The sequence below is a fragment of the Watersipora subatra genome, chromosome 5, assembly GCF_963576615.1.
Source record: "Watersipora subatra chromosome 5, tzWatSuba1.1, whole genome shotgun sequence".
Lineage (NCBI taxonomy): Eukaryota > Metazoa > Bryozoa > Gymnolaemata > Cheilostomatida > Watersiporidae > Watersipora > Watersipora subatra.
Window position 1 is genome coordinate 20,320,346 of NC_088712.1, and position 14,652 is coordinate 20,334,997.

General features: G+C 34.2%; 1 protein-coding gene across 1 annotated transcript in view; it reads left to right on the forward strand.

Annotated features, from left to right (window-relative positions):
- Positions 1-333: 333 nt before the first annotated feature.
- The window catches only part of LOC137396522 (ficolin-1-like), a 47,360-nt gene continuing 33,041 nt past the window's right edge, over positions 334-14,652 (forward strand). The window contains exons 1-5 of the mRNA XM_068082826.1: positions 334-448; positions 976-1,041; positions 1,176-1,394; positions 1,793-1,929; positions 3,478-3,607. Of these exons, the coding sequence (XP_067938927.1) occupies positions 379-448; positions 976-1,041; positions 1,176-1,394; positions 1,793-1,929; positions 3,478-3,607 (622 nt within the window). The 5' untranslated portion in view covers positions 334-378. The remainder of the gene's footprint in view (positions 449-975; positions 1,042-1,175; positions 1,395-1,792; positions 1,930-3,477; positions 3,608-14,652) is intronic.

A 14,652-nucleotide genomic window follows, 5' to 3' on the forward strand; every position in this document is an offset into this window, starting at 1 on the left:
TAGTTAATAGGTCTATGATGAAGCATGATAAACATCGCAGTATCTTTAGCGTGACTTTCCTGTTGACACTATGACCCTTATCATGCCAGTCATCAACTTGAAGTTACAGATGTGTTACAAAATATTTACTCAGTCAACATATCGTTGATAAGAAGGTGCATGCAGTCTACATCCTGTTTACTACTATTATTATGATGGCCACCAACGTCATAGGATAATGCAGGTGGTCTGTTGTACATTTAGCTTTAGATAAATACATAACATACATGTATGATGCTCTGATTGGTTTGTAGAAGGAGCTAATCAGATGCTCATTATCTTGTTATATAAACAGATAAAGAGAAGTTGTATGAGCAGTGGTAACTTGGCTTATCTATCATGGCGACTTTTCTACAAATCACCCTGCTCATTCTGCTACTATCCAACTCCAGCTCCACAACCACACCAGGTAATACATGATTTTTGCAAAGTTTACTTGATTATCTATATAACCCTACTCAACTCATTTAAACTGTCAAACTCCTAACCACTTTTATAAGTACTTACACATATTTTACCGTGTGCGTATCATCATTATAATTTACGAAGAATAAGACCACAATGGTGTAGAAAACAAATGGTAATTTGATAAAATAAATATTTTTACTTTCAAATTTTTACAAATATAATTTCTTTATTTCCAGTATTGAGTGACACGCATCCAGTTTTTTTAAGAGTTATTTAGCATGAATGGCTAAAATTTTGCAAGATATGCTAACTCTATAATCTATGCAAACAGGAAATATCCGGCTCAAATTTCAATGCTTTTTTTGTTAGAATAAAATAATTTAACCTGCAAAAGAAATTTTTTAAACTTAAACAGTAAGAATAATCAGCAGTTTAAATCGCATAATTTTTTAACGATGTGACATACTCAAAATAGTTTGTAGCAAAATTTTATAAAGAAAGTATTTTTTAAACAATTTTACATTACAGAAGCCAATTCCACAGCAGCAGTAACAGAAAACAATGCAACAACAGCAACACTGTCTGTAGCCAAAGGTAATCTTATTTTTTAATGCAGCCCATGTTATTTCTTCAAAAAAGAAGCTTGGCTATGCTAATCTGTGAAGGACTATTCACGCATTTGCTCTACTAACCGAAAAAATAGAGGTTTTTTAAAAATGTTTTTTCAGATTGTCAAGAACATTATGAACGTGGATCAACTACTTCTGGAGTCTACCTAATACATCTTCCTACCAGGAACTTCAAACCATTCTATATTTGGTGTGATTTTTTTGATGGCAATGGATGGACTATTTTCCAGAAACGTTTCGATGGCAGTGTTGATTTTTATCAACACTGGTGGCATTATAAACAAGGATTTGGTACTATAACTGAAGAGTACTGGCTAGGTAAATATGCTGGAATTATCTTCTCTTCAAGTATAATATTAAATCACAGTATCATTTATACAATAGATGTTTTGCTATTTGTTCCGAGTGCAATGTTTTAATAGAGACCCAAGCAAATAGATAAAAACATAACAATCAAGTCATTTCTACCTTGTTTGTATAATACATAAAACCTCTTAATTTTTAGAATATTTGTTATTTGTAGATTATTCATCATTAATTTTAAAAAGAATAGCATTAATTAGTTTATTCAACTACTAGTTTCCCTACTAAACCTAATGATAGAACAAACTGGATATCCTTGTGATTATCATCACCAAAATTAATCTTTGATAATGTATGAAAGCCTGCATTTAAATTTGTAATGCTTTAATATTATTCAAATTATTATATTTCAGGACTAGATAAGATTCACAAATTAACTCAGTCTAATAGGAAGCTGAACATTCTTCTTAAAGCAGCTGATGCGACTACAAAGTCAGGAACCTGGTCGAGATTTTTAATTGACAGTGATGAAGACAACTACAGGCTAAATGTGAGTACACAGCACATAGAGAGGCACGAAAATAAATGAATGTTATTAGTGAGGGAAAGACAACTATGACGCAATTATGAGTAGATGAGGTCATGTAAAAATTAAATAATGCCAGTAGTGAGATTTACAACTGCAAGCTGAATGTTATTACATAATGTACGGGAACATAAGGAAATGAATGTATGCTAGGAAAGATAAAAACCACTTTCAGGAATAAGTATGTACATAGTACATTCCAACAAAAAGAAAAGAATGTATGGAAATAATGAGACAAAAACTACAAGTTATTCTCATTTTCGTGATTTATAGAACATGTATTATCTAAAACTTGAAAGCAATGGTATAAACAGAGCAGCTGTATATATATTCTCGTGATTCTTAACTATAATAAGATACATGTCGGACTGTTTGTATGTCTATCTAAAGCCACGCTAAGAGCATTAGAAAAAAGACTACCTAACACAGTAATATAACCTGAGGCATATGATCTAAAGTCAAAAACACAACCACTACATTACCTAGTCACCTTTAGAATTTACCGGATAATTGTGATAATGTGGTGGCAAAATGCTGAGAGGAGTGCTGGCTGTCTATAAAAAAAATTTATACGCCATATTGTTTAAAAGTTACAATAATGTTTAATTGCAATTTTTAAATATGACGTTTTTCTTAGTAGGTAACTAGGTTTAGATAAGTAGGTCGGTAGCAAAAGATTTAATTAAAATTAAGTATACTTCAAGGAATAAAAGTGCCAACAATTTGCCTCATTAGGCACATTCTTTTATCCTTAAAATCAATAAGACAAAAAAACTAGGCTTGAAGTTTCTAAATGGACAAATACAAAATTTTACAAATTGGTTTGCCCTTTTTGAAGCGGTTTTTTGTAAGTTTTCAAAAAACATTGTTTTTGAGATTGTAGTTACAATTATTATTATGAATAGAAATTTTTTATCAGCCTAAAGCACTGTTCTAAAAAGACAACAAAATGGTAGTAACGATGCACCACTCTCCCAATATGCTTTGTTAAATAAAATAGTTGTTGTACAAATTTATTTCTTTGATCACTTGATGAAAAGCAAAGCGCAATCTGTAATGCGAGTTAACCAGCATAAGTTGAATTAGTGTTTAATAAACTTATATAATTAAAACTTTCTATCTTTTTAACTTTAAACAAAATTTTTTTTTTTTACAAAAAATTTAATAAAATATACTCTCATACACACACAACATAACTTACTGATTTGTTGGAAAAGACTAATAACCAAAAACCATTCATATATGTTCTGTCAGGTATCAAATCTGACAATCAGAGAATTAGATTCACCTCAAGTTTTGCAAACGTTTTAATGGAATATATTTCTGTAACTCTCAAGATCTAGTGCACATTGCCAGTCAAGTTTTTGGGCTCTCTTAGTCAGTTTACACAATTTTATGCCATCATTTCTAACGGAGAAAATAGAAGCAAAGTAGATATAACTACAGTATGATAAAGGATTAAAATTATATCTTATATGTTGATTAAAAATGTTACCTTTTTTGGTGTAACAGATAAGTAATGATGGGTATGAAGGAAGCTTAGATAGCTCTGCTTTGTCTTACCACGATGGAATGGAATTCAGCACTCCCGATCGGGACAATGACGATGATGATTCATACAATTGTGCTGCTGCTATCACAGGTTTGTACTGCTAGTGCACTTTCATTACTTAAAAACCTATATATATATATATATATATATATATATATATATATATATATATATATATATATATATACTGATGAAGAAGAAGGTTGCAGTTCACTAGAAGAGAGTGCTCAATATTAAAATAGAGCATTTATCTATACTATATTAAGAACTGAAAACTTTTAAAACATTTTACAACTTTAAGTTTCATGGTTGCTACCATTCATCAGGTAAAATTAAAATGATTTGAAGCTCATATGACTGTACGTAAAAACACATCGAGTAGCTTAACGATAAAGGCCAGCTACATATATGGTAATACAACAATTTAATTGGTTCATGTCACAGCATTGCAAATTAAGTGCTTATTTGAATGTCTGCACTTTGACACAAGCTCGTTTCTTGAGTTTAAGCTTGCAAGCTCAGGTTTGTATAAAATGAAGTATTTCTCCCAAATACACAAATTACAGCGTTTACTGGTCTTATTGTAACTACTCGCTTTTTTCAATACTCTCCACTTGATGTCGTACTGGATGGATCGATCTTTAAGCTGCCGCCTAATCTACCCTACTAAGAATGAACTTGGCATCGTAAGCAAGAACATAGTAGAACGCATAAACTTTAAAATAAATAGCGCCATCAGCATAAATCAATGGAAGAACACACATGACGTAATCACATGGTTCAATGCTATTCCTAATAAGAAAGAGTGTAGATTTCTATCTTTTGATGTTGTTGAGTTCTACCCCTCCATATCTATTGACCTTCTATCTCTAGCGTTAGACTTTGCTACCAACTACGAGACTATAACATCTGATGAGCGCAGAATAATCTTGCACACCAAAAAGACCCTGCTATATAGTGATCATGAAGCATGGAGGAAATCAGGACATGCAGACTGCTTTGATGTGGCTATGGGCTCCTATGATGGAGCAGAAATATGTGAACTGGTTGGCTGCTTTATGTTACATCAGATAAACCAAATCACAAAAGAGACTTTTGGGTTATACCGAGATGATGGACTTGACATAGTGAGAGCTACTCCTAAACAGACTGAGAAGCTCAAGACAAATCTGTGCACATTATTCCATCGATATGGGCTGAAAATATCTGTAGATGCAAATAAAAGCACCGTTGACTTTTTGGATATATCGTTAGATCTACAGAATGAATTATATAAACCCTTCAGCAAGCCTATTAATGTGCCTAGATACGTGCACACAAGATCTAACCATCCACCTTCCATCATCAAAAACATTCCAGCATCAGTCAACCTGCGCCTCTCTGCAATATCATCAAATCAAAATATATTTAGACAAAATACAAAAGAGCACCAAGAAGCCCTTAATAGAAGTGGATACCATCATAAACTGACATTTAGTGAGAATATAACATCGCATAACACCAGAAGCAAACACAGGAGAAATATACTTTGGTATAACCCCCCTTTCTCTAAAAATGTCGCCACCAATATAGGAAAGCTTTTCTTCAGAGCTCTGAGTGAAGAATTTCCTAAAGATCACAAACTTTATTCGATATTTAATAGAAACAATTTAAAACTTAGCTACAGCTGCATGAAGAATATTGGACAGATTATTACAAATAACAACAAAGCACAGCTATCAAACGAAAAGCCAACAGCAACATGCAACTGTCGAGATAAAAGTACGTGTCCAGTGCCAAATGCATGTTTGTCCAGTTCCGTCATCTATCAGGCTACAGTTATGACCAAAGAACCTAATGCTACCAAACAGACATATGTTGGCTTGACAGAGGGCTCATTCAAGAAAAGATTTTACAACTATCGTAGCAGCTTCCACAATCCATCAAAACGAACTTCAACAGAACTAAGTAATTATATATGGCAGCTTAAAGATTGATCCATCCAGTACGACATCAAGTGGAGAGTATTGAAAAAAGCGAGTAGTTACAATAAGACCAGTAAACGCTGTAATTTGTGTATTTGGGAGAAATACTTCATTTTATACAAACCTGAGCTTGCAAGCTTAAACTCAAGAAACGAGCTTGTGTCAAAGTGCAGACATTCAAATAAGCACTTAATTTGCAATGCTGTGACATGAACCAATTAAATTGTTGTATTACCATATATGTAGCTGGCCTTTATCGTTAAGCTACTCGATGTGTTTTTACGTACAGTCATATGAGCTTCAAATCATTTTAATTTTACCTGATGAATGGTAGCAACCATGAAACTTAAAGTTGTAAAATGTTTTAAAAGTTTTCAGTTCTTAATATAGTATAAAAAAAAAAAAAAATTGTTTCCTCACCCCGGATACCCCGTATGGGTGGTAAATTCTGCTCTAACTCGGGTCTCCTACCAGAGACCTGAGAGTTTGAGCACTCGTCTCAAGATCTTAGCTGTTCCCAATAGCGCACTTTTCTGCAACTCACCTGAGTTGATTGTTGTTGGTATTTGGGCAAGCCACATTTTATGCGCCGGTGTTATTGCGCCCAGTGCCCCAATCACTACTGGGATTACGGTTGTTCTTACATTCCAGCATTTTTCAATTTCTTCTCCAAGAGGGAGATATTTTTCTACGTTTTCTTTTTCTTTGCTGGCTATATTGTAGTCATTGGGTACTGCTATATCTATTATAGTAGCCCTCTTGTTCTCCTTGTCTACCACCACTATATCTGGTTGGTTTGCTAGGACATGCTTGTCAGTTTGGATGTAGAAGTCCCAGAGGATCTTAGCGCGGTCATTTTCATTGACCTTACCAGGAGCTTCCCACCAGTGTTGTGGTTTATTAAGGCCATACTCATCACATAGACTTCTATACACAATACCTGCGACATGATTATGCCGCTCAGTGTATGCGTTCCCTGCTAGCTGTCTGCATCCACTGATGATGTGTTGGATGGTCTCAGGTGCATCTTTGCACAGTCTGCATCTAGGATCGTCTCTAGTGTGATAGATTTTCGTTTGGAGTTGCCTTGTTGGGAGCACTTGCTCCTGGGCTGCCATGATTAGCGACTCTGTATTGGCCGTTAGGTTTCCTTTGTTCAGCCACATATATGTCTGGTGAAGATCGCCAACCTTAGATATTTGTTGGTGGTAAGCACCATGAAGAGGTTTCGTATGCCAGTCAATTTCCTCATCATCAGGGCATAGGTCCGTTGTGAGAGCAGCCGATTGAAATTCAGCTAGCAAATTATCTGAGATGGCCATGGAGGCTGCATATGCTTTGATGCTTCGCTCCTCCTCTTTCACTGTCTGCTGTACACTTTTGAGTCCCCTACCGCCATCTTTCCTATCAAGATACAATCTAATAGTATCAGATTTTGGGTGGAGTGCTCCATGCATGGTCAGCAGTTTACGAGTTGCTATATCTGTTTCTTTGATGGCTTCCTCGGTCCACTTTATTATGCCTGCTGGATATCTTATTACTGGCAGTGCGTAGGTATTTATTGCCATGATTTGGTTCTTGGCATTGAGCTGGCTCCGTAAGACCTGCCGAAGGCGTTTCTTGTATTCGGAAATGGCTTTGTGACGTACCTCGGCTTCTTGGTTGATGTTGCTTTGCATAATCCCCAAGTACTTGTACCCTTCTTCTATATCTTTGATGGTACCATTTGGCATTCTTAGGCCATCTGTGAGCATAGAATGGCCTTTCTTAAGAATTAGCCTTCCACATTTCTCAATACCGAAGGTCATTCCGATGTCCTTGCTGTATACCTGAGTGAGGTGTATTAGCGAATCAATGTCCCTTTCTTTGTTAGCGTACAGCTTGATGTCATCCATGTAGAAGAGGTGGTTTATCTTGGTGCCACTCTTAAACTGGTACCCATATTGAGTCTCCTCCAGCTTATTGCATATATATATATACATATATATATGTATATATATATATGTATATATATATACATATATATATATATATATATACACTGGGCGCAATAACACCGGCGCATAAAATGTGGCTTGCCCATATACCAACAACAATCAACTCAGGTGAGTTGCAGAAAAGTGCGCTATTGGGAACAGCTAAGATCTTGAGGCGAGTGCTCAAACTCCCAGGTCTCTGGTAGGAGACCCGAGTAAGAGCAGAATTTACCACCCATACGAGGTATCCGGGGTGAGGAAACAATTTTTTTTATATACATGTATATATATATATATATATATATATATATGAAGTTTATTAAAACCTACAGGTTAAAATCATTACTACTATTAGTTTCATGCAATCGCGTTGCAATCTTCAGGTAGAATGACTAAAATGTATAATGTACAAGCTATAAGATTACTTTATAAAGCTGAGGGATTAATACTATTGTCTGATATCTATGTATATATATTGATATACATATTGTCAGCAAATATGTAGTATGTATATATATATATATATATATATATATCTTGATGTACATGTACGATTAAGCTTCCAAAAAAGTTCTTATGTTGTTCAGTACCATTTGGTGAAAAAGGCCCTTTAGATTTTGCATGTCATCGTTAGTTTGCTTGCGCAACTACCTTTTTGCTAACGGAATTAGTTATATTCAAGTTGGGTAATTGAAAATTTGTATAAACTACATAGTTACCTTGTATTGTTTATGTTTGAATGGTGTCGGTGCTTGGTGGTTCAAAAGCTGTCTACGGTCTCAACTGAATGGAGTGTATGGTGCTACAGGATGGGGAGGAATAGTGTGGAAGACTACGGCCAATCATTTCACAGAATCTGTAATGAGAGTGACCAGAGGTTAACCTTTGCATGAAATGATTTTATTAACAATTTGATGACTGCCCCTTTGAAAGCAATGACACGTTTAAAAATTTAGCATTTGCCAATGAACTTTATTCTCAATTAGAAAACCATTTATTGCAAACTTTTGCTTCAATACTTTGGTAGTACACATTAAGAAAATTACGATGAAGCTTCCTATGTATGATACATTTATATATTAGTGTGTCTATTATGATGTCTTACAACATAGTAGCTTACATAGACATTTTTTAAGGATTTGAATGCATCTTGGTTTACCTGATTTGGCTGAACATCACTATTGTCAAAACTGCTTCAGGCCAAAAACGTGCATTAATCATTGCAAGCCAATACTGGAATACAACATTTACAATTATTTACAGTTTAACACAGTTGTTATTAGAGCAAATCTCTAGCTATTTACAATGTTCTTGTATTTAACTATTTTATAAAAACTTGACAAATCAATGATAAATCAAACTTGACAAAAATGGAAAATCTACAAACAGAATATTTTTGATGCATTTTTGAAGGCAAAACTTTGAATAAATGTATCATGCATATACATGTAGTTATCGCTATTGTAAGCAAAAGGTTAGTCAGGCAAAAGGCTACAGTATTATTACATGAAACTAACACTTTCATAAATAGTCTCAACAAATTATAGGCCGAGCTTTCTTCTTAAACTGCTCGAAAAACTTTATGAAGTAATTCATCTATGTATGTTTTAAAAGGACACCTCGAACCTCAGTGCATAATTATGACAGAATAAACTTGGACATGATGGAAGGTATTAGCTATAATTGGCAAAGTCAAATAAGTTAAATTTACACCTTATAAGACAGTATGTAATGAATAGCAAAATAGAAGGTTTTAAGCAGTTTCTGCATATGTAAATGATGATCAGTGAGCCTTTACTTCTCTGGGAACCAGCTACTTGTTTGAGTAGTACTAAAAGATATTTATATAAGTATTACGAATAAAACAGGGTGAGTAACACGTAACAGCAATCTATCTTGGAGGTTATCCATACTTTGACTCTTTTGGATTTGGTCTCTGTGATCAATACTGTAGACCCCGCCTACTTTGTTTTATAAGCATTCAGTTTTTTTTGTGGTCAGTCTGACTTTGGGCAGTCAATCTATCATTCAACTAACAAGTTCTCTCTTTAGTCCGATAAAGCTAAGCTTTCTCTTTTAAATCGTCGGGGTCAAACCCGCTTCCTACTGTTTGGTTAAGGGTATGGCCGCTGTCTCGGGTGTCTGGCCAAGAAAGTTGTAAGCCAATTTTTGGTACACTCCTCTCTCAATTGGTGGTTGCTATGGGTTATAATATATAGGTCAATATGTAATCTGTTGGGCCAAAAGCTAGTACTGTAAGGCGACATACCCTAACCACCTATTCCTGGCTACCATGTCTCATACCGGTTGTTTCAATCCTTTCGCTGCCATCCAAGTGTAAATTTAGCTTTTCGCCTTCTGCAAGCTTAATTACCAAACATTGCCAATGTTGCTGTAACTGATAACTGAAAATCTATTTTACTTCCAACAATATCCAAAGCATTTTTATAATATACTTTGTGTTGCCAGTATCCTCACCCGTTCGCTAGGTGATAGACTATCTGAAGAGACCAAAAGCCGTGTAATTTTGTTTTGAGCATACAACAAAATGTACATATGTGTCACTACAACTGCTTATGTATAAAATGCTCAAAACCTTTTATTTTGGCAGAGTCTAATGCCACATTGCCGCCTATGCATTTGCTATAAACAGCATATACTTCATGTTTTTGTCTTGATGGTTTTACAAAAATGTATTGATGCAAAATGAGGCCCCATGTTTCCTAGGCTTTGTTTACCAACATTGCAAGGAGTTCTGTGGTATCTACCGAGTAGACCTTCCATTACTTTCACAACATATTTATAATGTTTCTTTGGCTTTGTGACCTCGGGATTTAGCTTATACTTAATATATGCATCAGACTATATTCTGTCAATGAGATAGAAGAATATTTTTTCCATCTTTTCATCTTTCTTTGCTCAGCAGCATACGCGTTGGTCATTTGATCAGCTATGTAGTCGCTGCCCATTTTAGCATTATATTCTGCTACTGCAGTTGGTAGTGTTTAGACTTGATCATTTGACAGCGTACTATCGCCAGACTCTACAGATCCGTGTGTAGACAGCATAGGAACTTGTTCCTTGTTTATCAAAGGCAATGCCAAATTCTGGTAATTCCTCATGACTCTCACTTCCCTTAGTTCAACTAAAGAGGCATTGGCTATCAAAGGTAGCCAAGGTACATCAGGTTGAATGACTAAAGGCAAAACAGGCAGAACTCGGCAACCAGTGAGTGCGTGCTAGTTGCATATAGTAGGGTTTTTTGTAGCTTTCTCTATAGAGCAAATATGTAGCGTAGTACTTATCAACCAATAACTGGTGATTGTGCTACAGTGATATTTTAAAAGTTTTACTGCTTCGGGATCCCAGCGGGAAGTTTTTAATGACGATAAAGTTTCCTTGGCAGTGATCGTGTTTGAAACCCACAATTATTTCATATTTTGAGATTACTTTGAAGAGATCAAAACCTTGTGGCTACCTAGTGGTCAGATGTTTCAAAAGTTGTCTAACCTTTTATCGCAGATCATAACTTGGGCTTGAGCATAGAGGCTCACTAGAGCTGTCAAAACTTTGTAGAAATTTAAGCATAAGCTCTCGTTTCATTGTTTCTCAAAATACCAGGTGGTTGTGGCTGTGAAATTTTGCATCAAAATAAGATGAAATATTGCATGCTTCACACAATCCTTTTTTGGTCGCTCCACTGTAATATCTACAATGTATGTAACATATCTACAATGTATGATCATAACTTTAGCTTGAGCGTGGAGGCTCCCCATAGCTGTCAGAAATTTGTAAAAGTATGAGCATGAGGTTGAAGGTGTCCTGTTTCATTGTCTTTCAAAATACCGGGTGGTTGCTGCTGTGAAATTTTCCATGAAAATAAGGTAAAATATTGCATGCTTTACACAATCCCTTTTTTAGACACAGGTTGATGAATTTTCATGGTCGCTCTACTGTAGTATCTACGATGTATGTAAATAAATCTAAAGCTTGTCTGTTTAGTTGAGGATGTTCTGCTATAGCAATAAAATCTTAGAATTAAAATCTCACATTCTGCTGGATTTGAACTAACGAAGATTGCATTCAAACTTTGCTAATCCAATAGTCTAAGAATGAGTCTACCAAGGCTATCACAATTTGCTCCTTTTAATATTTACTGTATACACTCTTTTCCCAATAGAAAAATAGTGTATACAGTAAATATTACAGTTAAAAGTGCTAAGCGGCATTGTAATTCAAACTCTAATAATTAAATTAACTCGATGAAACACAATGTTTTTTTGAGTTTTTCGTTAATTTCTATTTTTCATTTTTGTCAAGTTCAACAGCTAAATCGTGGTCGAGCCTGATTCTTTCTACTCAGACAATTTTATTATCTCAAGTGGAATTAGCCTCTACATTTCATTTTCTCTCCATTCAGAAAGACAAAGACTATTGACATTTCATCTTTACATTTTTTACCAGTATCGAGATGTACCAGTATCGTTGTATTCAAAGTTTTGATGGGATAGCTTCTGCTGAAGCAGTAGCCTGTTTTTTTAAACACTCACACACTTCTTCGCACGATTTTTTATTATTGATTCAAAATATTCAGAAATTTTATTTTGTTTTATTAGTTTACATTGTATCATAACGACATAGCCTTTTATTATAATCATAGCAAAAATAAATTAATTTATCTATAAGATGGTAACCATTTCACAGTTACATTTAAAGACTTTTATGGTGGTTTTATTTGTTTATTATTATTTGTTTTACCTGCACAAAACATTTTCCTCATGATATGCAGTTTGAAAGTTACACTTGTTTGGCAAAGTTTGAAAACCTTTATGGTTGTTTTTATCGTTCATCTTAATTAATTTAAAGTGCACAAAACACTTTTCTCATGAAATAATGTTTAAAAGCTAGAAAGAAAAACGGTTCTTATATGTTAGAAAAAAAAAATTGACATGACTTTTATAACTCAGGCAACGCTGGACATTCAACTAATTCTCCCACAAACATACCTGGACCGAGATTGCAGAAATCCCATCTTAAAACAAGTGTACTCGAAGTATTATCAATAGTGTATTTAAGCAAATATCATAGATATAACTTGTCATGGAGTTGCTGCTATGACGCACTAGTCTAGTATATATAACAGCATAATTAAATAAAGCATCCTCATCATTCGAGTTACCATAAGCATCACTTTTTTCTGTATATTCAGAGTGTTCAGAGTGTACATCACTACCACCATCTGATATATTTATCATACTAAGCAGCCAACAGATAAAAATGATTTTTTATCTTTTCCTTTTGAATGTTAAGCCGTGTGTTGACTGGGTTTTCCTACTCCATTTCTCCAAAGGAATAATGATTTAGTGTTTTTTCTAGCTGTAGCATCAAGCGAGGCCACTCAGATACTTTTTTTTCTTTGTATTTCTTAGAATAATATATTGCTAATAATAGTTAGAATTTACTACATTTTATATCATTTGTTTATTGTCACTAGGTGACTGCGTTATAAAGGTCTACCAAAATCAACAGAAATGTTGTTTTCCGATAACTGATGAATTACATTTTAGTGGTTGCTCAACGAAAGGGTTGAAAAACAAAGCTACACAAATAAATTCAAAGAATTTAGATTTTGTGCATTGCTAAAGCAATATAAAGCTAAAATTGCCCCAAAGCCTTTTCAACCTTCTATAACTTTTTTTTACTATTGCAGCACTACTTCATTCACCACCATCATAGGCAACGCTCGGGTCAATGATCTATTATTCAATGCATTCTGACACTGAATTGGCTGTAACTTCTTTAACAAAAGCTAATTTTTTTTTTCTAACATGAAAGATGCTTACAGAAGCCATAAAAAACAACAAAATTTAAATGTCAGAAAAATGTATGTTTTTGTTTTATGAATTTATGATTAAAGAGTACAATTTGCTTTGTAAATGTGGGTTAATTTTAGAAAGGAAGATTTAGATTTCAATGCTACAGAAGTACCAAAGATCTTAGGTTATGTTGTCATGGATAACTAATATTGAGCTAGCACACATCTACTGTAAATTTTATAAATTATCCGCATAAGCTCACATGAGTCAGTGATAGGGATGATTTTGAAGTCATTCGCTGCATTGGCATTAACATTGATGGCAATTGCCTAGAGGTTACTGTATGTTAGCAAATGGTGGCTCTTTTATACTGGCTCAAAATATGGCTAGCGAGCTGATTGTTCAGGATGCCATTGAGGGGGTCAGCAAGCAGGGCAAGTCTGGACAAATGTCTAACACAGACTCACAAAATATCATGATAATAAATAAGAAGACACGTGTTGAAGTTTTAAAAGACTTTTCTTTTACTGCATGAAAATCTAATAATATGTAATGACTTATTTGTTCTTTGATGTATAGGCTTGCAAGGTAGAATATATAAGTCTTCTAAGGCAAACTGAAAAGAGTTGTTGAATGCAAAATTATTAAAACCTAGAAAGAAAAAGCAAGAGTACATTATCTTGAGGCTAGCTCCAAGATTCTGGCAGCACTTGGTACTGGTTTCAAATGAATTTTTCACTGAATGGGTATGTCTATGAATTTAGCACCTGAAACTAATCAAATGCTATGTCAAATATCTTGAAAAACTTTAAACGAGTTTAGCATGCATTTACAGTTGTAAATACGGCTACTAAATATTTACGGCTGTATCAGCCTTTTTTTATAACCTTTATTAAAATCAATAAAGTCAGTTGCTTCAAAATTTTATAAATTTTTATTAAACAGCAATGGATTTATGACAATCTTTAAAGAGTCCTTAGTCAGAACCCTTAAAGAACTTTAGTCACAATTTTAGTTTTCATCTCATTTTAAGCTTAGCTCCCAAACTATAGTGTCACCAGGTGTTCACAGTGTACTATATAGTATAAAGATATTATCTTCAATGGTTTTGGTACAGGCTAAATAGTAATATTGTTGATCTAATGGAGCTGGCACTTTAAAAAATTTAAAGATAGTGGTTCACGCAAAAGTTTTTGCATTAAAATGACTCACATTTTTTACATTTTCTTACAAAATGTGATCATTAGCTTTGTACTAAGTTTATACCTCATCTAAAGCACAAATTTAATAACTGCGTTATCACAAAATTGAACTGTTCTTTAACATTAATTATATATATTTTATAAATAAAAGAAAAAATTAGAAAATTTTCCTATATA